Below are 24865 nucleotides of genomic sequence, written 5' to 3'. Positions count from 1 at the left end.
TCAACAAACTGAACCTTTCCCTCCCTCCAACACATCACGTGTGATCTTTCCTTCCCTCAGATCTATCCATCAAACCTCTACTCTCTGCTTCAACCCTAAAAGCCTCCACCTGACTCTCACCATCTGTAATCTCTTCCTCTGTACATCCTCCGTCTCGTTCTCTGTCCTCTGACCCTTCGCATGTCTGTCTGTTCCTCCCATCTTTTCTTTTTATCTAGTTTTCCTCAGAACTTCCGCTTCGTTCTGACTGTCGGCGTCTCCCACCTTCAATCTGTTGTTTCCACGGCAACAGAAGACCACCGGGAAGACATGGAATCTGCTTCAGCGCCAACAATGACACACATGTAACACACACACACACACACACGCACACACAAGCAGGCACACTGTTATGCAAACATCTATCACTGTGTGTGACTACTGAGGTCCCTCTGTGTCAAATCACATTCAGGATTTTCATCATTTATGAGATTCTTTTACAGAGAGACTGCAAAATGATTGAAACATTGTGATTTTAAGGTCTTCACGTAGAAGAGAATTTAGAAAGGATAATAAAAACCCTGCTTGAAAAAAGTCTGAGGTGATCTCACACAGCTATGGACTGTCAGTACTATATCCCACCTATAATTGATCATACCAGTGTCGATATTTGGGAGTTAAAACAAATGTTTTGGTGTTTCTAAATGACCTGAAACCAAGTTTTGACACATCTAGTTACCTATCAGCAGTCATGTACCCTGATCCTGATACATCTACAACAAGCTGCTTATCCTCCTGGGGGGTGGGGCTGATCGCAGCTGACAGTGAAAGGTGGGGTCACCATCATGGCTGACACATTCAGACAAACAACGATTAGCACTCTCACTCACACTTATAGGAAGTGTACAGTCTCCCTTTACCGGGTCTGTATGCTTTTACACCGAGGGGAAGAATCAGACATCTGGAGAAAGCCTGCGCCTGTGAGGGAGACCATGCAAACTGCCCACCGTGATAAACAAACCTGAACCTCCTTGTGTGGCGTGATTGTGCCAACTACTCCACAAGCTAGCTCCAGGTTTAGTATCAGATAAATCAACTGAGTGGACAGACATCATGTAGTTTATCAGTTTCAAAACAGGCAGAGCAGAAAAGTCCACACACTGATTCAATAGTCTGTGTTTGATGACCTGAATCTGATATCTGCTGACATCTGCTAGCTAGCACTAGCTACCCAGCAGGTAGAGCCAGAGGGTGTATTAAGGAATACTGGATATCCTTCAGATATGGCACCCCAATCATTCCTATGGAAGTTCCTCACTGAGGCCAAAACGCCCATAGGGCATGTTCCCAACCCTCAGCTGAAGACAGACTGACTCCCACATGAAGTCTCTTTATCTGAGCCAGTTGTTGTTCTATTGGCTTCTCATGCGAACGCCACAAAAATGATTTTTCTTCCACACTTTCCAAATGTTGTTAGATATATCAAATCATTCATCAAGTCATTTCAGAATGTTTGTGAATCTCAGAAAAATGTCTCCATAGTTTTTCAGCTGCATCTTTTCCAATGATTCTGCAAAGGGAAAAGTGCTTTTTGGGTCAGAGCCCTGATGTTGCAATAATGAGTACGCCCACTTCACTAAAATCACCATACAGCCCAGCTCTGTTCCTGCTTCAACTCCCCTAACCAGAGATAAAACCACAACCACAAACACAAGCAGATCTCAGATTAGTGTGCAGATTCTATCTGTCTCTCGTCGACCGTGAGCAGTCAGAGCTGCTGCCACCTGGAGTCACTACAGTCCTGGAAACTGCAGCAGGTGTTCATGTAGTGAACCTTACTTATCACAGTTTACATGGCTGTCAGGGCTTAACACAGCTCATGTAGCCGCTATCATGTGTGCTTCTCTTTGACAGAAAATCACCTTTTCTTGCATGTTGTATTAGATTTTCACATACAGACATTTTACATGTTGCGGAAAAACAAATTAAATGAAAAATCATTTTGATATGTCATCCAAAAAAAGGGTCTAGCCTCTCAGCGTCCTGCAGATATCACTTTTCAGATTCCAGAGAAAAATAACATCAGCATATTCAAACCTCTGTTCACTCCACGAACACACACACACACACACACACACACCTGAGGCACCCTGTAACACTCACTTATGTCCAATTACTGCAACTACTGCTGAGTGTGTGGGTGTGTGTGTATAATATAGTGAGGATCTTTGATATCGCTTCGCTCAACAACAGAAAACGCGTCCAAATGCTGATCGCAGCTCCACCGTGTGCCGTTTCCTCCATCTCAGCACCAACACACATACATATACAGCAAGTAGCCCAATAAACCCGTAAATGAAAGCATGGAATGGTTAAATGAATTAATATGAAAATAAATGCATGAACCACTAGTTACACTTAAGATCCTGGAGCCTTGGACTCTAGGTCACTTGTGCAAAGAAGGTTACTGAGAAAGTAGAACATGCAATTAGTGTGCTGGAGGAGATACAACTCATGGATGTTAATGTGCAACATGGAATTGCATGAAGAATGTAGATTTCTGTAATATAGTATGTTCTTAAAGCCTCTGAAAACATGGTTTTAATTCTTTTGTACTACTCTAAAGCATTCAACTATGGGAACTAAAACCACACTCACTACAATCAAGGGGAAATTTCAGAGAAAATAAACGATAGCAATAGAAACAAACAACATTACAACTGTCAGCATGTTTTAATCCACAGAATAGATTGGTGCATGAAATTATACGACCTCTTAAAAATAGAGACACAAAAACCTCTTCTGTCCAACAGACAGTTTTGGTCATGTAGGATCCCATCAAATATAGTAGGAAGTTACTTTTCACAGCCTTTAAATTCTTCCCAGGATAAAAGACTGTGAAAGAGTTTAGTTTTGTTTTTTGCTGCACATTGCTGGACTACTACAAAAGATTAATAAGGGTAATTAAGGTTAAACATTCTTTTTTTTGTCTCCTGCTGAAGTAAAAACCTGCCTGTGTGTATTGCACCATGGGTGTAATTTAAATAAAACACTCGAGGAGAAGGTGAGGTGGAGGAAATGTGACTGTACTATGGTCGCACTGCACTGTCATATTCAATAAATGTGTCAAGAAAATCTGATTGTTCTACGTCTCGTTTTTCTGCAACACATAAATGGGTAATGGGAAAACTGTAGTAAACCTGAGACACAGAAACACATAAATGTGCATGTTATGTGCTGTGCATCTGAAGTTATATTAGAAATAAGAATTTATTCATAATAAAAATGTAATGAATTGAATTTATTGTAATGGAGGCCCAAGGATTTCCCATATTACCTCAGTAAACACTTTCCTAATGAGATAATGGTCTCAGGTCTTCTTCAGTACAGCATTATGGTCCAATTTAGAGGAGAACAGACCACAAAGCAGGGAATGCTTTCAGGTGAGGCTACCTTGTGACTGACCAATCAGAGGCCATCTCCGTGGAATAAGCGCCACTTCTGGCTCCATAAAAAAAAACCAAGATGGCAACCACCATGAAACCAAACTCGAGGCTTCACAACGCCATTCAGCGAGCCAATGGGTGACATCACGGTGGATGTGTCCACTTCTTATATACAGTCTATGTGTGAAATGTATGTTTGATCCAGAGGAGCCTGAAGAATTGGGGGGAGCTCCAAGGGCAACCACATTTGAACCAAATTTCATGACAATCCATCTAATAGTTGTTGAGATACAATGAACCGACGACAATGAATGACAACGATGAAACTGCCAAACCCTGCACTTAATCTTGATTTTGGGCAAAACATAACAGAAGTCGCTTGTTGTTATGGCAATCTGCATTTGCAAGAAATAAATCATTTGGAGTGAGTTTGTAGTTTTGTGTCTCACCTACAGTAAATAAGTTAAATGTTGTAAAGGACTGCTATGGTTCAACAGGAGGAGGAAGGGTTAAACTGTAAAAACACAAAGTGATCCGTCAATCTTATTAGTCACACGGTCTACAAAAACATGGTGCTGCTCCATAAAAAGAATCCATCAATATGGACTGGAGGACACCTGATCCTGAGAAATCGGTCAGTGTGGTAATAACACTTTACTGGGGGATGTACGCTCTGCATGGTGGAGCTTATTTAAAACACGTCCAGGTTTAAGAGCTTTTCTGGGTTTGCTCCATAGAAGTGACAGCAGGCGGATTGGTGGTGATCTTTAGTGGAAAGATGAGATGTGTTTTCCTGGTAGAGTCTCACTGCAGGACCCCCCCCCCCCACACACACACACACACACACACACTTTGCATTACAGTGGATGTTGGGTGGAAAAAGCATCCATTTAAACACCTGCATCTCTGAGGGAGGGTGATGGGAAACATGACGGGTGAACACAGTCGGTTTGTGTGTTGGATTGAATGACGTGCTCAGACAGGTGGAGGCAAACACAGGGATGGAAGTCTGACAGAATGAAAGACAAAACAAGATGGATGCCACCATCTGCAGGTGACACACACGGCGTCTAACGTCACTGTAACTGTCCAGGTGTGTTGGACAGACAGCACAAAATACACACACACACACACACACACCGACCTGGATTTTCATTTTCTGCTACGTTATATTTCTTCTTCACTACATTTCAATGGGAAATTCACTACATAAATTCAATTTGTATAGTTTAAAGTTACTTTTCAGCTGATTTGACATTAAAAACATTTGATAAGTTTATACAATTCAAAACATTGTTGGAAACTTTTTCAGTTTGTTACTTCTTAGAAAAACAAATGAGTGGCTGCTCTTCTCAGACATTTCCATTTAAATATTTTGTCGCGTTTCAAAAGGCAAACAAAGCTGAGAAATATTTGATACTTTTTACCAATTATACTTTCACTTCAGTAGAAATTTGAATAAATCTGAATCCAACTTTTACGTGTAATGGAATATTTTAACACTCATGTGTTGCTACTTTTATTTAAGTGAAGGATTTGAATATTTCCACCACTGCTATAAACATATCCAGGGTCTAGATTGAAGAAAACAAGCCTCCATCACTGTGGCAGCACCTGACTCATAAATGTATGTAATGGGAACAACATTATGGGATTTGACTTTTTATGCATCTTTACCCATAAATTTGACCAGAAAATCCCGTAGAACATTTTACATTTCACTCACGCTGCATTATCGCTGGTTTGTACTAACCCAATCATCACCATCATCATCTTGTCATTAATTGGAAGCCCTTTCAGTAGTCTTGAAGTAGGAAGGCATTAAGTGCAGACACCAGGTTCTACCTAATGAGCTGAATAGGAAGTAGCACCACTGTCACTGTAACCGGGAGAGGAGAGAGGAGAGCCGGCGTGTCACATGAGAACACTTCATTAGCTGCAGGCTCTCCCTATCTGGAGGGAAGTATTATTCCCTGCTCTGCTGACTGAAGCTAAAAATTTAATACATGCAAAGCTTCTTCATTCTCCTGTGAATCAGAGCCAGTTTTCATAGCTGTGTCTAAAATCGCTCCTTTCACTCCCTTTATGACGAACACTCACCGCTCACCCTACAGTGAGGGGTAGATTCAGATTTCAGACAATTACTAATCATCATCACTGTGCGTCATCACTGACAGCTGTAGAGTCACAAAACAATATGTCGGGTTTTTTTCCCCACATCTATAAAACGGATGCATTGTACTGACAGTGTACATGTCATGGACTCCAGCGTGGATCTTCTGAGGTCACTGCATAGTGGATAAATCTAGTCAGATCAATTTGGAAGGAAGGAATAGGGAACGTAAATAGATGTAGATGGGTGTAGAGAGTAAAGAGATGTAGTAAAATTACAATATACTATACTATACTATACTATCAGGATGACAAAATAATTGATGATATGATGATATCAGTCTAAACACTCAAACAAAATGGAGAAGAGTAGATGTAGTGCTAGCGCTATATGGGAAGCAGTGATTTCTCCTGTGGCCTCATTTTATCCTAATTTCTCCCATACTGCACACCAATATGCATTCATTAGAAATGGAAGCACATGGAGCACATACCGCGCTCGACTATAGAATGTATGGGAGTTAATAAAGAGCTTACTGTGCTAAGTGGCTGTATCACTTCTGCCTACTCAGTCTTCACGAACAGATAACATCAGGAGCGCTGGACTGCTGCTTTTAAGGCTGGACGTTATCATTTGTTTAAAGGGCATTGCAGCACTTTGTGTCCGTGGGTGTTCAAAAGTTCATCACAGAAACAAAGAGGCTCATCCACTCAGGAAGAAGTGAAGATTTTAGCTTCATCTTTTGTTCAATCAATTTTCTGCTGATTATCCAGGTCAGTTTAATGTAATTAATCAAATCATTAGGAATTAGTATCATAAACTGCTGGGAAGAACAAAAATGTGATATAACGATAAATATTCTTTGGTCATATTGTTAGAAGAATTATTCTAAGTTTAATGTCTTTCTTTTATCTTTACTGAAGGACTTACGCTCTTTGTAGCCAACTCACCCAGATGACAACATGTTTGCTTGTTGTTTGAGCATCATGTCTCACATCTGCTGTACATACTTTAAATACACGCTGGACAAACATTTCTGAAACCATTCACCCTCCCAGACTCGGCGGGACGTGATTACGCATAGAAAAACAATCCTCCCAGCTGAGAGGGATCAGCAACGATCACATAGAGCAATAAAAATCACAGCAGGCTGGGCTTGTGTGGTGGAAAAAAAAAAAAAAACAATATCCCCAGAGCCCAGGCCTCTCATGGTCCAAAGCTGCTAAGCTAATTAGCCTTGGTCTCAATCTAATCTGTGGATGGCTGTGAGCTGCTTCTGATGTCTTTCAGCCCGAGGTAATGGACAATAATTAGCACCATTGATTTTCTACACTGTGGAGGGAGGGGGGAGGACTGTTGATAGTCCTGAACAGAGAGGCGAGAGGGAGACACGATGGAAAAATGAAATCCACTGCAAATGCCACGACTACACGCAGGCAGTGTGTTAGACGGACGCTGTTAAAGGCACTGCGACGGAGGGAAAAGGAGGAAAAGAAGACGAATGAAGCTCGAGTAAGATTTTAGCCACCCAAATAATGTAACCACTGGTTTCCAGAAAAAAAATCTCAGAAGGAAATCAAGAAGAAAATACAGCAGTAAGATGAGGACACGAAGGCAAGACAGGGAGAGCATCAGGGTTTAGAAAACTGTGGATTTACTGTGGGAAGATGAAGAGATGGAGGAGCTATATTCAAATCCAGGTTGTAGGTGGAAGTAAACATCACTGTGGTTGAGCAGCACTTATAATCCATCCTGCACATAACACTGATGTATGTAAAGAAAGTCAGAGGCATCTTGTAGAACCTGTTAGATACTGAAAATAGATTCTTTAGTTTGTTGTTTTGGTCCTGAACTATATCGCTTGAGTCACTGTTTTGGTCGTAATAAATCATTCCACTCTTATTACAATCCAGAGCTACCTTTTAACCCTTCGTGTTGTGCTCCTACCCCCTACATGAGAGCGTAGCAGGGAGGTGGAAAACAAACAATGCAGGGAAATTTTACCTAATTTTGTTATGAGACCGACGTTTGTTTTTTATGCCTTTGTGCCAGACAGGAACCAGTGCTCAAACGTCAAGTGTGCACAGGTGTGCAGGTGAGTGGAGGTCATCTGGAGACATTTCCCCCCCGAATCCATTTGGTTGTGGTGGTTTACAGGAGCTCCACCTAATTGGAACATTGCCTCTCTGATTTATTACATGCAAACACTTCAGCACCCACGAGTGGCCAAAACCTATTAGTAAAGCAGGCTGCATGTGAGCTGCATTAGGACATGAAATTAGTTCAGAACACAGCTTGAGGCTGTATAGAGGACGAGAGCTTTCCCATTCAATTAATCAGCGAGTGGTGCTGTGGTACAGTAAGAAACGAGGGTGAAAAACACCCAAATCCACAGTCAGAGTTGGACTGTTGCTCTGGATGCTCATTCTAAAATGCGGTATGGGGAAAACTGATTTAAATCATCAAGCAAATCATTTCTGGCATTGTGATCAGAATAAATACACCATTCATTCACTGCGATGATGCTGTAACAACGGAAACGTCAGAGTGTGTGAAGCTAACAGAGCCCAGCGGGGTGTCGGCTCACCTTCGGCCACCGTGTAGACAGACTGCTCCATCTTTACAGGACCACAGTCACCTCTTTGTTGGCATGCTGCGGGACATGAGCTGAGATTTAGAAAAGTAAAGTCGATTTCATGGAGCAGAATATTATGGATTAACCCCCTACCCCTCCAAAACTGTCAGTTTGTTGTTGGAGCAGCTGATAACAGCACAGACCAGAAAGGACGTCTGATGTCTGCTGGAAGTGGATTATATTTAGATGAAAAGTTCGCCCTTATTTATTTATTTATTTATTTTAATGGCATTTGATGATGATATTTCTGGCGTGTAAAATTCTCTACGGGATGTCCTGGACATTTTGCTTTAAAAAGTGAAATCCTTACATACATCACAATGTTTACACAGGTTTACAGTGATGGAGGCTATACTATATTTTGTAAAGACTCCACTGAGAACAGGACATATTAAAGAGTTCTTATAAATAAACATACTTGATTTTAAAGGTCGCTTAAAGACAAACAATTTATAAAGTTGACTTGACTAATAATTTAGCTCCATTTCTGCTTAGAAATATAAAAACTGAGGGCAATTTAATGAGAAAAAGGTCCATCCTCTTAGTGATAGACCTGCTAGAGTGAAGTAGACAAATGTAAACAATGAGAACAATGGATGAGGGGATGCACTGGGTGCCACGGATGAGTGAATGTAAGGAATGAATGAATGAATGAATGGATCCAACAGCTTATGGCAGGGAAGCCATTCTGACTATGCTAATACAATGCAAACTACATCACCATGTCATGTCAGATACATGTGAGTTAGTCGCCATGTTGGTGTGTGACACGCTGGTCAAGTGAGTTTCTGAGCAACGTCATCATTAGATGTGTGTAACTAGGAGCTTCTGAGGAAATCAGCATGGGAAGATGGTTTTTGTTTGGTAGTTTTTTTGTGCCATTAGCTGAACAAGCTAAAGTAATGGTTGGAAAATGTTCAGTATCCTCAGAGGCAAAAAGACAGGAGAAGCTCTGCCTCGACTGTTTGAAGTGCAGACACGACGGGCATTAAAGATTCAAAACAGTACATTTCCTCATGTTTTTGTCTCACAATAAAGTCAATATACAGTTCAGCGAACGTTAGGCAGATGAGAAGAAATGCTGTAACATAAGAACGCTTTCAAAAATATTTTATCGATCAGAAGAAAAATCTAAATCGAATCGATGTTTGGTGTGACCACCCTTTGCCCTCAAAACAGCATCAATGCTTCTAGTTACACTTGCACAAAGTCAGGGATTTTGTGGGATCATAGTCAGGTGTATGATTAACCAATTATACCAAAAAGGTGCTAATGATCAACAATTTCATATGTGGGTTGAAACACAGTCATTAAGTGAAACAGAAACAGCTGTAGGAGGCTTCAAACTGGGTGAGGAACAGTCAAACTCTGCTACCAAGGTGAGGTTGTGGAAGATCATCATGTTCAGACTGAGTACAGCAACAAGACACAAGGTAGTTCTAACATTATATATTATATGTTATAAACATTTCAGAGCCGACTGAGGTTCCAAGATGTGCTGTTCAAGCTCTTTTGAAGAACCACAAAGAAACGGGCAGCACTGAGGACCGCAGACACAGTGGTCGGCCAGGGAAACTTAGTGCAGCAGATGAAAGACACATTATGGATGGATGGATGGATAGAATGCTTTTTTAATATACACATTATATCATATTGCAATTAAGTATAAATCAATAAAAAATGTATTTGCATTGTTCCCTCTCGAGTCAGTAGGGCCAATAAGAAGGTTTTTATGGAGCGTGACTCAGCCGAGCAGCATGTCAATACCATAAACACATTACTGATGTATTGTCTACTCACTGGTCAATAAATACCATTATGTGTGGACACCTTAATGGGAGCAATATGTGCAGAAGAGACTAAAGAAGAGTCCTTGATGGAATTCGATCATGGGCGGACTGGCCAGAGTGATAAGACCTCAGAACTAATGTCTGTTCGTGATGTTCTCTGAGTCCGAAACAATCTGAGAGGCAGAGAGGTCAATTCCATCAAGACTCCTGCTTTTATTTCTTGAAGCCCATGAACTGTTGCCTCCCTTCAATTTCCCCTTAAGTAGTTAAAAGGAAAGGAAATATGTAATGTATGACAATGCCATATACAAACTCTTTAACTACTTGGATCTACACATCTTGTGCATCGTTTTAACACATGGCTCGTATCTTTGGAAGCATTATGATCTCCATTTGAATTTGAATTAAATTCGTGTCATTGTTAACAAAAAAGGCACATGGGAGTTTTGCAATTATGGATCTTCCAGTTGTCTTTGGGGGTTAAAGACTTTAAAATGAGATTTAACCTAAAATGTCAAAGCTGATGTTGAGGATTTTTAAAGGACCAATTCATACTTTGGGAAAGAGTGTATTTGCTTTCTTTCTGAGAGTTTGATGTTGATATCAATATTGATGACACAAAACATGTATGTCCTTAAGAGGTCATATATTGGCGCAGAGAGAGGCTTTGACTAACATCATCTCTAATAGAGAAATGTATTCAGACACTATTTGTTTAGCACTGATGAGCGTTTAAGACTTGCTGCACCAAAGCCTGCTCTGAGAAAAAAAGTTCAATAGTGTTAACATATTAAGAACAGCCTAACCACCCGCTGGCTGTAGCTTCATAGTCAGCATACAGACATGAGAGTGGTATCAATCTGAACAACAGAAACAACTCTAAGACCATTTCACTAAATGTCAACCTGCTACTGAGCCAATCAAACCAAAAGGAAAATGTTTAACATTTTGGTTTAAAATTTTTTTACTTTTAATCAGTTATCAAAATAGCTTCCCATTAGTTTTCTGCAAATCAACTGACCAAAAGTTTCTGATTTACATATTTTATGGATCATTTAAATGTAGTCGATACAGAGTCACTGAAGAGACGTCACGAGGAGCTGTGATGACAAGAAATGAGACCTTGTACATCCACAAAATGTTTGTGGATGCTTTTTGTCTCCAGCCAATAAGTCTGGCTGTTAATTTTAGATCAAAAGGCATTCAATTATTAACGAGTACTGATCAGTTTGCTTTTCTCTCCGTGCTGCTGAACATGCTACGCTGCAGTTATATTTACCTATGTATACATAATCAATAGGCTATAGGTTTACACAGGTGGCTCGTGTGTAATGATCATCTCATGTATGCATTTGTCTTTTGACACTTACTGCTGGAGGAACTGACCGGATACACTGTGTTATTGTGCTTAAACAAACTTGAATTTCTGAATTCCCAGAGTTTTTCTCGTTGCCTCGCCTCGGAGGAGGCAGCTCAGCCCTGCTGTGGACGACACTAATGCCTTTATTCATTTCAACAATTACGTTACTGGTCACACAGAGTCCATTAATGGGCAGCGAGCCTTCCTGTGGTATCCCATCACTGCACCATTCCGTTGTACTGCTGCCCGACACTCAGCACTCTCCAAATACCCTCCACCTCAGACCAGTTATTAAGGAAGCAGAAGTTTCTGCAGAAGTGGTCATGACTTGGTCTGCAGAGAGAATCTCAAACACTGATTACGCCCCATGTTATAAACTTATAGCATCTATACAACTTTACTTATACCGTATATACATGCACTTATACTATGTATATACTGTTTTAAAGTCGTTTCATTGCGACAGTGTTTCATTTATGCTCGATGGTTATTCAATAGAACTGTACTGCATAGTCTTGAGATCGGTTTCTTTTTAGGTTTTTGGGATACATTTTTTTTTTTTATAATTCTTGGCAGATCATGTATAACAAAACATTATAATATAATGGTGGTGCCGTGAGCAAAATTGGTCACACCATGAAAACTTACCGCCTACGCAGAAGCAATTGAGATTGTGAGTAAATGTAAATCTGCCGAACCAAGAGCGTACATCGACGTTAAAGTCATTTATATTACCATTCATTATACCATTCTTTGCACGGAAGTAATCCACGAGTCGACCCCCAGCCCTGCGGGTCCTGGTGAAGTGGGTTTGGATCTGCTTACTATACGATTTCACAGGCTGACAAATGACAAAGCTGCATGCCTAGTGAGTTATTTATGATTTACAGAAACATCGTGGGGAATAATCCACCTTCTTTTTCCCCTCTCTCAGTCACTCACTCTCTATCTCTCAAACACACGCCTGCAAGTAGCTTCATCATCATTAGGGTGTTGACGCTTCATCTGTAAGTTCTTCCCTGTGTGGTATCCGGAGCTTTCGCTTACACCGCCGGTATAAAGCATTTGCGGGTTCTCGGAACGGGTTGGATTGTTGCGGGTATTGAAAAACACTGACCCTTCACTATTACATGAGTTGTCTAGACAACAAAAATGTGTTGGTGACATAAGCAAGATGATGAACTGAAAGCTGAGAGAAGGAGGATGAGGGAAAGCAGAGACGAGGTGAGGCATTCATGGGACTCATTAGACCTGAATTAACACTCATTCACACAACTGAGAAAAAAAAAAAACCTCAAACACCGTACACACACCAGGCGTCTCACCTGCAATCTGTCCTAAACACAAACACATTAATATAAGACAACACACACGGCAACAATAATTAGGTTTAGCTCTTTTCCACATTTCTCAATTAGGCAAAAAAAGTGCTTCAAATCCTGACAAATATCGGCTTAAAACTTTGCAGCAATGAAGTCTAACTTCATGTATGATATTTTCCTTCAAACAGAATAATTAGAAAGACAAAACATCAAGTCAACTTCACTTTAAAGGAACAGTTTGACATTTAATGACACCCTCTCTTTCTCTCAGAGTGAGATGTTCAGACTGATACTCTCATGTCTGTGCTCTAAATATGATCCACCTCAGGAGGAGGCCTGACATACTATTACATACTAAGGGTAAATGCATAATTCTCACCTAGGCACACTCTTGATCTGTACGAGAGAGGGAGCAGCAGGAGTTAGAGTCGTGAGGATGATAAAGCTTTTGTCGTAGTTTATAGATAGATAGATGGTATAAACAATTATTGTTTCTTATACAGAAAAGCTACTGTGTAGAACAAAGATCCCTATGTGCAATTACATTCAGGAACAGTACCATTATCCCTGGAGACCGGCAGGACTTTGTTTGTTATGTGAGCTACATCAAACGAATGAGAATGAGGTTCATTCTTTGTTCGGCTGTTCAGTTTATGAGGATTCAAGAGATGTTCTTTCAGTAAAATGTTCTCCATTTTTGCTGATTTCTTTAGGCTCTTTAGGAAGGAAACTTTTTTTATTATTATTATTATTACCCCCAAGCTTGGGAGAGAAGACGGAATATTTTGTTTAAGACCGAGCTGTAAAATAAGTTGTAATTAAATGAAAAGTAGTTAAATGTTTTAATACTGCAGCTGTAATTCTGGTGTCTTGTGACATGACATGAAAATAAATAAACACTCAATCGTGTAGACAGATGGATTGAGTGTAAATTTAAAAAAAAAAAAAAAAGAGAGATGCACAAAACAGACTTCTCTTGAATACTGAATCATATTTTTACTGGCTGATGATTTGCTGTGAACCACCAACTTAGAAAATCTGTTGTTGAGAAAACACTTGAAGTGAAATTAGTTCCTATGACAGCAGAAATGTCAGCCACAGCTGCTTAATTGCCTCATTTGTCAGTGAGGAAATGTCGACTCCAGCTGAATATTTGCGAACCGCGTTTCACGAGCCGTCAGTCACTGCACCAGCACGGCTGCTCTCTCTCAGCTCGTTTTTTAAACGGGTGGGATGTGGCTCGTTGTGCCGGCGTCTGGCAGCATCAGCATCAAGAGGTTACAAAAACAGATACGAGAGCTGCGTTACGGCCACAACCTGCAACATCACAGCCTGTTTCCTGAGGGAGAACTGCGATACCATCACACAGTCGTGACTGCTGTAACAGTCAACTCCCGTGCTAATAATGTCGACTAATGCCAACAGCAGCCCGCAGCTTATTCGCTCTCCGTGTTTGTGGACGTATGCCTTAGTAAGTGTTTCCGATTTGGTGTGCTTGTGCTCTACATCCATTCTCCATAGTGATAAAAAGAAGTCAGCTGAGCAGGGGGGGGGCGAGTTTGTTTTTACTCTCATGTGAACTGCTAACATCACATCTTACAATAGTAATTCTTACATCAGAGAAAAGCTTAAGGTCTTGGGTTAAAATGGGTTTCCCTTTCTTTCTTATTAACTGTCAAAGACACTCTTACACACAATTGTTGCTTTTCATGTTGTTGTCACAATGTATGGAGTTAGTTGTCCCTGTGATTAGCAGTGAGTTCCCTAGGAGTTGAAGTAAAAGTCAACTGGACTGATCAACTGGTTGATGGTACTTGAAGACGTTTCACCTCCCACCCAAGAGGCTTCTTCAGTTCTGACGTTTCGATGGGAGGCGAAACGAAACTTCAAGTACCTTCAACAAGTCCAGTTGACTTTTGCTCATCTCCTAAGGAATAATTATGACCTGGATGACTGAGAATCTTCACAGACGATGAGCAATGAGGTTTTAGTCAAAAATGTCATTTCAAAAATCCTTGTAATTATTGAGTTTTTTTAAGCGAGAGACATCAAATCAGTTTTAAAATAAAAAAATTGACTCTCCATAATGAGAAGTAAAGTGAAGGAATTTACAGTGTTGAAAAAAAATCGAGCTTTCATTAAAGCCATAGTTTCAAAACAGCTAATTATGGACATCACCTCTAATGGATGTCACAGGTGAGCCACCAGCCCCACCTGACCTCCTGACATAGATTTTGTGCTAGCTACCACATGTCTTCAGCTAGCAACTGACAGGTAGGCTAAAATTAAACCTATTGCCTTCCTCTTTCGAATAAATGTTTGATCGTGAGATGCCTACAAACTTTTATTTTACAAATCTCAATGTTTTGTGTGTCTTACACAAAAATACCAGATAGAAATTAGCATGACATCATGCCAAATGTTTGGTATCGACATGATGACACAACAGCGAGACAACCGACCCCGTTCTCCCATATATGAGAGAAATCTTCGGTATCAAATTTTCGATAAAGGCCGTTTAGATTACTCACATTTATTCACTGTAGCTCACTCAGTGACATTTCTTGGACATCCATGATATGGAAAAATGAGGAGAATTTATAAACTGCTGAGCTACGCTTATAAACCAGAGGGGGATACCAAGAGGCAATCAATACATTTTCTGATGCAACGGCCGGAAAACACAGCTGAATGCTAAAACAGCTGAGTGATCTGAAGGCCAGATAGTATGAGATAACAGGAGCAGAGCAGAGAGGGGGGAAACAACAAAAGCACAGACTTACAGTCGATTTATATCCAAACTCATCAGAAAACAGAGTTGCATACTAATGCTGAAACCATTACCAGCACTGATAGCTAACACACGTGAGAGTAGCTTTAGTCCAGAAAGGCACAGAGGTTTTCTTCCAGTCTCAAGCTCTCAGTTTTCCTTCATAACAATCAGCAGAAGCAGTTCGGCAGCTGATAAACACAGAGGTGTGCAGATCTCATTTTTATGCGTCAGTGATTCTACCGTGTTTCTGCGGTGGGAGATCCAGCACATCAAAACAAACGCTCCCAATTTAAAGTGCACGCGCCAGACCGCACAAGCTGAGGGGGACCGGGCATCCATGTCAATAAATCAGACGTGTGTGAGGGACGACGGAGCACAATGTGGTGAAAGGAAAAGGCTTTGTAGAAACAACAAAAGATGAGCGACATGACTGAAGAAGCTCGTACCTGCTGGAGTTTCAAGGTAGAAAATAATAGTTTGCTTGACAATATTCTGAAAGCAATGTGCCCTCACACCTGGACAGGGCACATCTGGCTGCAGGTGAGCTGATTTAACCTGCTTTAGTTGCTTAAATGATTCACCATTACATGTTTTGTTTACATTCCATGTCTGTGAATTCCTCTTGTTATTGCTAGAATAAATATATGTGTAGTGTTATTGTAAAATCAGCGATCTTGTTCCCAATCAAAATAATGCTGTCTGTTTTTAGATGTCCGCGTGCTTTACAGACTCAATCTGAGATCATTTGAGTCAGTGTTGAGTGCAGAGATTCAGTGGAAGGGTCTGATTCCTGTCAGTCGGTGGTTTTCTTTGGCACCAGCCAGAGCTTTTATCATCTGCTAACTAAGTTTGATCCACGCTGCAACCCATCAACACCCTGCGATACGCCCCACAGTGGCTCTCATTATGAGGACGTTAAGTGTGAGCTGCGTGAGAGAGCTCGTACGTATATGAGAGAAAAACCCAGGCATTTTGGTTTTAGCTCTTTTCCACAATAGGAGCTCAAATGAAGAATAACCAGGAGCTTCACAGATAACGTCTGTGGTTCCACGTTTGCCTCTGTGGCAGAGAGGTCCGGGCCTTTATTTGGAACACGCTCACAACAGAAACTCTAATTTCATCCCGTTCCCCAGTTAATAACCCGCAATTCTTCCCTCATGTTCATGTGCTGTCTCAGTTTAATGTGAGTGTTTATACCGCACCAACTGTGTCAGTCTTGTCAGAGTCGTGTCAGTTGTTCCACTTTGACTTTTCCCCCCCCAAACAATGTTAAACTACCATATGAAACTCAACATTTCCTCCAGAACTGTCACATAAAGTCCTGCAGCCTTCTTTATATACGGAGGCTTTTGATGCAAATGTGGAAAATCAAGAAGTCTTAAGTGTTGCTAATGGGATCTTAACATGGTAGTGCAGCAAAGAGGAAATATAGGCAGTCATAGAGAGTATTAAAACACTATTTGGGTAAAAATAGACATGACTCTGTTGTACAAATTAGTGCTGGGACGAAGAACATTATATGATATTATGTGCAATTATTACATTATTACTTGGTAAACTAAAGTCTTGATACACATTTTTAAGAATAGAGGCCCTGAGTGTGGACACAACCTGTCCACACTCAGTGGTGCACAAACTCTAGAATGGAGATTCTTCATCTGAATGACCTGATTTCTTGTTAGTTACTGGCTGACATATACACTGATACCGATACATCTACCTTGCACTAATATCAGCCACTATATCAGTGCGGTGCTAGTTTTGGATAAACATCATTAAAAAAAAAAAAAGCACAGCTTCAGATAATGGTGATATTTTCATGTCCCGTTTGGTCGGAGAGAGCTGCTCAGTAGCGAAACAGACGACAGTGAAAGAAGTGGAGCCGATTCAGACGACTTTACATTTTCACGTAATGACTTTTGAGCATCGGTCTGACTGAGACACAGCTCTCCAGAGGCGCTGCAGTCCGTCAGGCATTTCATTAAGAGACAATAAAGTAGATGTAGCGTTTTGTCGCTGCTCGGCTTCTGAGTGAGAAAACAGAGCCCACTAATGTAAATGTTACTTTGAAAACACAATAATGCAGGAAATATAAAATGCATTCATTATATATAATTCTCTTTTATAAATGAGCAAGTTGTGTTCATTAAATTTCCACATTAAAATCAAATCACTCCACGACGATTAAAGCGAAGAGGTCTATTCTGTTTCAGTGTCCAGTGGACAAGAGCAAAGAGCCGGCGATGCTGAACACGAAGCTGCAGTGGAGCTTTACAGGTTCTAAGATGGAGACAGTCGGAAGACAGCGAGCGATTTTAGTGAGGAAATGTACCTGAGCCGATGACCCCGGTTTGTGATCAACACTTTATGAGGAAATGAAAGAGCACATTGATCAGACCTGAGCATGTCTTTACTACCCGCCTGTAAAAGTCATTAGTCCTTTATTGCTCCCATTATGCTGCCTGTTCTCTCAAGTTTTTCATTAATGCTTTTATGCTTTTGCATGGCCTCCACAACTTCTGACAACCAGGCAACCAATTCCACACGTAGCTGTTGAAGCTTAGAGCCTTCGATTGCTTTTAGTTTGGTGATTAATAGTGCTTCTACTTCTACTGTCTATCTGATGATGTGGAGGGGGGGGGGGCGAGCTGCTGTATACGCCCTTACAAAGATAAACCGAGATGAAGTGAAGCTTTAAGTTCCTGTTGTGGCCTGATTGTGTGTTTCTGTGTGCAACGTGAAAGGAGGTTAAAGTGTTATTTCCTTTAGAGATTAGATCTGAAACCTAATTATGGAGTTAACCACGGACACAAACACCCTTCGGCCACGTCAAGACGCTGCTCAACACTTTAATCCAAATGACGCTCCGCACAGTGTCACAAGCTTCACGCGGTACGGGAGGCCTGAAGGGGGCCTCAACCCGAAACACCATTTAACAGAGTGGATTTCTTCTCTCCACCATTTCATGCTGATTCACAAACTGTCAGCAAACCTTCACAGTGTCATCCAGTCTGAGAGTAATTGAGTGGTAATGAGTTTGGATTCATGCTCGCAGCCATGTGAAGGGAGGAACGGTCCCATTAATTAAAGCTCAATCAAATGTTGATGAAAGACCAGCAGTCACAGATGAAATAAAAAAGACTGGAAATCTGTTCTGTGTCCCTAATTAGTTTATTGTCAGAGTGATCGCTGATTCTTCAGATATCCCTCGATAAATGATATCCTCATTCAACGTTCAACCTCCTGTTCACTGCTGAAGAAACCTTTCACATGTCGGAAATGTACTGTTCTGGTGCTACAGGACAGATCATCTGGTGCTACAAGACGGAATTGATTCAGAGCTGGAATTAACAATTATATTCCTGATTAATTGCGTGCTTGGTAAAATGTGAGAATATGGAGTGTGCTCAGTGCACAGCGTCAAGATGCTCAAGTTCCTGAATGGAATAATGAAAAATCGTAACGCTCTTTAGACCCATTGTTATGTCTTCAAATGCTTTGTAAACATTTAATTTAGTGAGACAGAAAAAAAGCAGCAAATGCACATTTGAAAAGCTGGAACCATTATTTTTTTTTTTTATAATTTTGACTGAAAAGTGACGCACACCAATTCGATTTGTCAACTAATCTTTTCAGTTCTAAGTTTCCCATATTGCATATTCTACCATATTGCAAGAAAGCAATTTTGTATGTTGTTGATAAAGCAATGTTAACAGAATGAAAAAAGGCAGAACTGTGCAGAGTGGACTCGGTGCAGCACGCCGTCAAATAAGCTAAGCGACGGGCACATTTTTGGATTTAATAACTTAAGAATTAGCTTTGCGAGACGAATGTTAATACGCACACACACACACACACACACACACACACACACACACTGTAGCACTCCACAGAACTTCAGCCAGCTCTCATCAGATTAAGAAAATAACTTGTGTCGTGTTCACGTCATATCGTTTAAACCATAATGACACGCAATTGAAATTAAAGGGCCAGTGTGAAGGATTTAGTGGCATCTACCAACTGAATACCCTTCGCCTTACCCCCCCCCCCCCTTTGGAGAAGGTATTTGTCACAACACAATAGGCGTACATCTTCTTCCATTTTTGTCATCTTCCAACTGGTTCATTTGAGTCACCAAATTCAAGCTGCAACTTCAGTGTAAAAGTGCAAAAGGGCCTTGTTTGTCTGTTCTACGCTACTGCAGGAACATGGCAATGCAACATGGCATACTCTGTACGTAAAGGGTTCAATGTAAGGTGACTCTTCAGGTGATTACACACTATTGAAAACATAGCTTTGATACTATGTTCCATTGTAACTGAGAGATCCCCCTAAATCCTACACACTGAGCTTTGTATCAGTATATTTATTGAACATTGTACTCTATTAGTAATAAGCAATATGACAACGTGATGAACAGAGTATTAACCTTATGTTTACTTGGGCTACAAAAAGAGAAACTAATGCCTGAGAACTGATTTTAGAGGCTAATACACCAGGGCTAATGTCTGTCATGTAAATGTTAAATGGTAAATGGTCTGTATTTGTATAGCACCTTTCTAGTTATTTCAACTACTTTCTAGTTATTTCAACTACTCAAAGCACTTAACATCACATCCTCATTCACCCATTCACACATCATTCATACAGGAGGGATCTAATTTGGAGGAGACTATTCTTGCACACTCATTGACACACTGAAGCCATGCTTCAGGAGCAAGTTGGGGTTCAGTGTCTTGCTCAAGGACACTTCGACATGTTGACCCATAGGAGCTGGGGATCAAACCCCCGACCTTCAGATTGAGGGACGACCCACTCTACCACTGAGCCACAGCCGACAAAGTGTCCAAAGTCCGGTCCTGTAGCTCTAAGAAGGAATGATTTCACCGAATAAAACCACAAGCTAACAAGCAGTTAAAGCAACTGAGCGGAGCTCCAAATAAGGTTAGAATTCAGGACTTTAGACACTGTGTACATGGGACAGACACTGACGTTGGCCCTGTTAGCCTCCTGGGCTAGAAACAAAGATGAGCTGGGCGAACCGCACACTGGCAGCTAACTTTCACTTTCTTCATAACCCTGCTGAACAGGCCTGATTACTAGTTCCCTCTAAAGTTTAACATTAATTCAACAGTTGCATCAGACAAAGGACATCAGGTAAAATTACCGTACCGGTCTCAGCTAAACCCTATCGATAGCTGAGTTTGTTTGTTTTATTGTGTGACTTCAGGGGTTTTTAAGAGTTAGTATGGATCCAAACTAGCATGTTAAAACTTCAAACACACAGCAACCAGCAACCCTCCAGTTCTGCAAAGTAAAGTTACCATTTGTTGTAAATGGTGGCTTTCAACTGGGCAATATAATAGCTGGTTCTGTTTAAACAAAGGGGATCTTATAGATCCATCTCTGCAGGGATACTTTCAGTAATGCAGACATTTCGAATAACAAGCACTTGCAGCGGACGTGCTTTGATGACGGCTGCTGGTGGCCGAGGCAATCTGCAGGACCACTTCTACAACTTTTTGTACCACTGTACAATTAACTGTCTGAAGTACTGCTGCGAAAATTCCCTCTGCAGGGATCCACTTACAGCATGGTTCAGGTGCATTATGGGTGAAAATCCAGTTCAGACCCAAACACACAAAGAGAAAAAGCAGACATGAAAAAAAAGATCTTACCCCTGCCTGTCTCCATCCACCAGGATTCGAACCAGGATGCCTGTGACAGCTACCAGGATGGGGTAGTGGTCCACACTTTCCAGACCTGCAAGCAGACTTGTTTTAATATTGACACGCAGGACTGCACTGACAATGTTGTGTAATTAATCAATTAATTAATCAATATGTTGATTTCATGTCTGAATAAACACCAGACTCCTCTGACTTCTATCAGACTGAAGAAGTTTTAGAGCTAAGAACTTTGTAAATTACTGTCAGACCGAAAGACTCTTTACGTTTCCCCTAACTCATCCAGTTAGAAGCTACTTTTACAGAGGATATGTGTGCCGTCATACGTTTGATGGCGTCAAAATTAATCTACAATGAAGAGAATAATTGAATGAGAAGCCGTGTCCAAACGTTTGACTGGCACTGTGGATGCTTTCTTTGTTTTCTTCTTCTTCTACTCCATCATGTTGACCACCAGGCCTCCCGAGCACACTGACAATGCACTTCAACAATCCTGTAACAGTTCAACCTAAAAAGACCTCCCGCTGCTGGCTGAAATTATTTTTCGCTTGTTACAAAAGCCCCACCTCAGCAAAATACTTACAGGGGGGAGGCTGCGTAGTCCTCTTTGTCAAACAAAAAGGGAATAATAACTTTCTCAGCAAGGGATCTTTTTTTTTTTTTCCACCCATTTAATTAACTCGCAGGGTTATCCAGTCGTTTTGCTGTGTCTAAATCGCTCTGCTGACTGCATTTATTGAGTCATCTCTGCAGTTATCTTTGCTTTTATACAGGTTCTTATCAGAAAATGGGTAAACGTTGTACTTTCATAGACATTTACTGATACATAACGATAAAATTCATAGGAAATGTTGAAAGAAATCTGTAAATTTGCCCCAGTTCTAAGGGAAATGGACATAGTGGTGAATTGGTACCCTTTTAATTGAGTCACTCTGTTTAGTGTAACAAGAGAATCTTTAAGTCCGTGCTGGACTGAACGTGCATGAATGTGAAACTTGTCTACAGGCAAACGTGTAATTCCACAAATAAAGTTTCCAAAAACAAATGAATATTTAGCTGAGCTTTCAACAGCTGCTCACAAAACGAAAAAAAAAGATTCTAATAACTCCTAGAACCTCGTCTCTTTTCGCATATAATTAAAGCCAAATGACATGACTGGAAAAAAAATATTGGAAAATTAGACAGTAAAATGAAGCATAACTAAAAAATTACCTCTGCGCGCATGTGTGTGTGTGTGTGTGTGTGTGTGTGTGTGTGTGTGTGTGTGTACCTGGCAGTCTCAAGTTGACGACACGATCAAACAAGTTCTTCTCTGCGGTCACTCTGTTTAACACCTGGTTCAACAGCTGCAGAGGAAAAGACACACACATACATATTCATTTGTCCATTTCCCAAATTCCCCCCCCCCGGCATAAATAGAGTATTTCTGATTCTGTAGCTAAATTATATCATGGATCGTCTCTGATTGATGTCATTTAAAGTCATGTTTCTTTTCCCACCACAGCCTCCATTGTGTCCTTCTGTGCCTTGTTTCCTCCAGAGGTCAAATGTCCGAATGGTGCATATGCACAAAAAGCTTTATGACCCATTTCACACATCAACTACAGCTACAGTTTTCTACACATGTCTAAAGATGAAACTGTGAGGGGCAGATTAAATATAAGGTGAGAAAAGTAACCTTACTGTAAATCATTGTTTCTTGAGGTTGTTTGCCAAATTTCACTGATAATCCCTCTGGTGTTTAATAATGATGAGTGACATATCACAGCTGATGATGTTTATAGGTCCATGTAATGACTTGTAATGAGGGCAGGGGGTATAAAGGACCACAGTGGTGTGGTTATTGAGTGTAGTCTTGTTAGAGAATCTCAATGGTGAAACTGCACTTTTTCCTCTTTGGCTCTAACTGGCAGGTCTAATGAGAGGTGGAGCAGACAGAGGTATTGATATGCAGACGTAGTTTAAGGCTGATTCTATGTCCATTTCAGTCTAACTGAAATGGGAGTTTTATAAATCTGATGAAATCTTTTGTTTTATGCACCTGACCGGAGGAGTTTCCACGCTAAGCTGATACGCACCTGGAGCCTTTTTTTTGTGAAATGCTCTGAATGTGTTGGCACCACACTGAGTCACAGCTGTGGCTGAAAAATTAGTACACTTAATCACATACACTTAATCATCTCTCTCTCTGGAAACCTTCAACACAGTTTTAGCCTGTACTGGCCTTTCTGTGTTCGTATAAGTCTGCTGAGCTTCAGGTGTGATGTGTCATCGGTTGGTACTATAGCAGTGCAATCTACTTCTATTCAAGTATAACCCATAGAGGAATTGAGTTGGGTAATTTATTTAAGCCCTTGCATGAATCACCTGAGCGAGTCGTCTGAGGAGCAGCTCTGCAGATGGACGGGACCAGTCCAGGAAGATCTCCGGTACCAGAGTGACCGTCATCTCCAGCACCCGCAGCAGGCTGACCGACAGGTCGAAGCAGGTTGCACACACCTGGAACAAGGTTTCACATCATGAACTGTCCGTTCAGCCGACTAAACACCGACAGAGGAATTCATAGGTGACTTTAACGCAGCACTGTTTTCAATGTTAGTTTGGAGGTTCTACACTTGATTAACCAATTAATCACACAATCCTTTAAGAATGTTGGAAAATAGTGAAAAATACCAAGGGCCCAAGGTAACACCTTCACATCATTTGTTTTGTCCAACGTATTTTTTCTCTTTTCAGTCAGCATGCTGACAGTTATTTAGAGTAATAATAAGACTGTGTGGAAACAGTGAGAGTTACTCTCTGTGATTTAACTTATGCACACGATTTGACATTTTATTCCACTGGAGACGGTGCGTACACGACCTATTCTCCACTACAGAGGGTCAATGACCTTTCACCCAGAACTTCACACAACCTCAGCCTGTAAGAACCTGTGAGGTGTGAGGTGTGAGGTGTGAGGTGTGAGGTGTGAGGATAGTGGAGGAAGTGGAACTAATACAGGTGTTAGTTAATATTCATACGCATTACTTTTAAAACATCAGTATCATTAAATGTAAAAGAATTTTTTTTTTTTAAATGACTGCTCTACCTGAAGACGATGGTGAACAGGGAGATCTAATTAAATTACTTTTAACCAGTGAATTAATTAAACTGAGAACAGAATACAAATACAGAACAAAGCATCAAAACACACGTCAGAGATTCTGAACCAGAGCATCGTCTATATATTGATTGCTGTGCTACAAACAAGCTGCTACAGTTCTTCCCCCGTGAGAGTATCTGAGCTTGGATTTAAGATTCATCATGGTTTGAGTCCAAATTCAGGTTCAGGAACCGCTCCTCAAAGGGAGGCGAGGGCAGATGATACACCTGGAGTTACGGGTGGTGAAGCTCCTACAGCGGAAAAGGTGTACAGTGCAAAGAGTTTGTGTGATTACCTTCAGCTGACGGGTGTCCACAAAGTTTCTCTCTGGACGCTCTGCAGCCTGCTGGATCTGAGAGACAAAATGGAGAGCGAAGAAAAGGAACTATGAGGATGACAAAAGCAGGACGGCCGAAGAAAAAGCCTTTATTTACTTATTTTGACTTAGTTTACCTACTGACGAAACATGTTTTTTGGGTGTTTGCTCGACAGTAATATCAACTTAATATAAGATAATGTCACATCTGCTCAGCAGCACCTTAACATAGAATGACAATGAATGGAGATTGGTTTGATTGAGTAATTTCAAACAAAGCTAACGCTAACATTGACAATGCT

At 40.9% G+C, this 24865-nt stretch overlaps 1 protein-coding gene across 1 annotated transcript in view; it reads right to left on the bottom strand.

The window, feature by feature from the left end:
• LOC139213051 (E3 ubiquitin-protein ligase RNF123) overlaps nt 1–24865 on the bottom strand; it is a 148136-nt gene that overhangs the window by 69274 nt on the left and 53997 nt on the right. The window contains exons 33-36 of the mRNA XM_070843666.1: nt 24543–24599; nt 23473–23604; nt 22376–22451; nt 21097–21181 (exon numbers count right to left, since the gene is read on the bottom strand). Coding sequence (XP_070699767.1) covers nt 21097–21181; nt 22376–22451; nt 23473–23604; nt 24543–24599 — 350 coding nt within the window. The remainder of the gene's footprint in view (nt 1–21096; nt 21182–22375; nt 22452–23472; nt 23605–24542; nt 24600–24865) is intronic.

This window comes from Pempheris klunzingeri, chromosome 2, assembly GCF_042242105.1.
Source record: "Pempheris klunzingeri isolate RE-2024b chromosome 2, fPemKlu1.hap1, whole genome shotgun sequence".
NCBI classification, from domain to species: domain Eukaryota; kingdom Metazoa; phylum Chordata; class Actinopteri; order Acropomatiformes; family Pempheridae; genus Pempheris; species Pempheris klunzingeri.
This window is presented reverse-complemented; position numbering and strand designations above follow the sequence as displayed.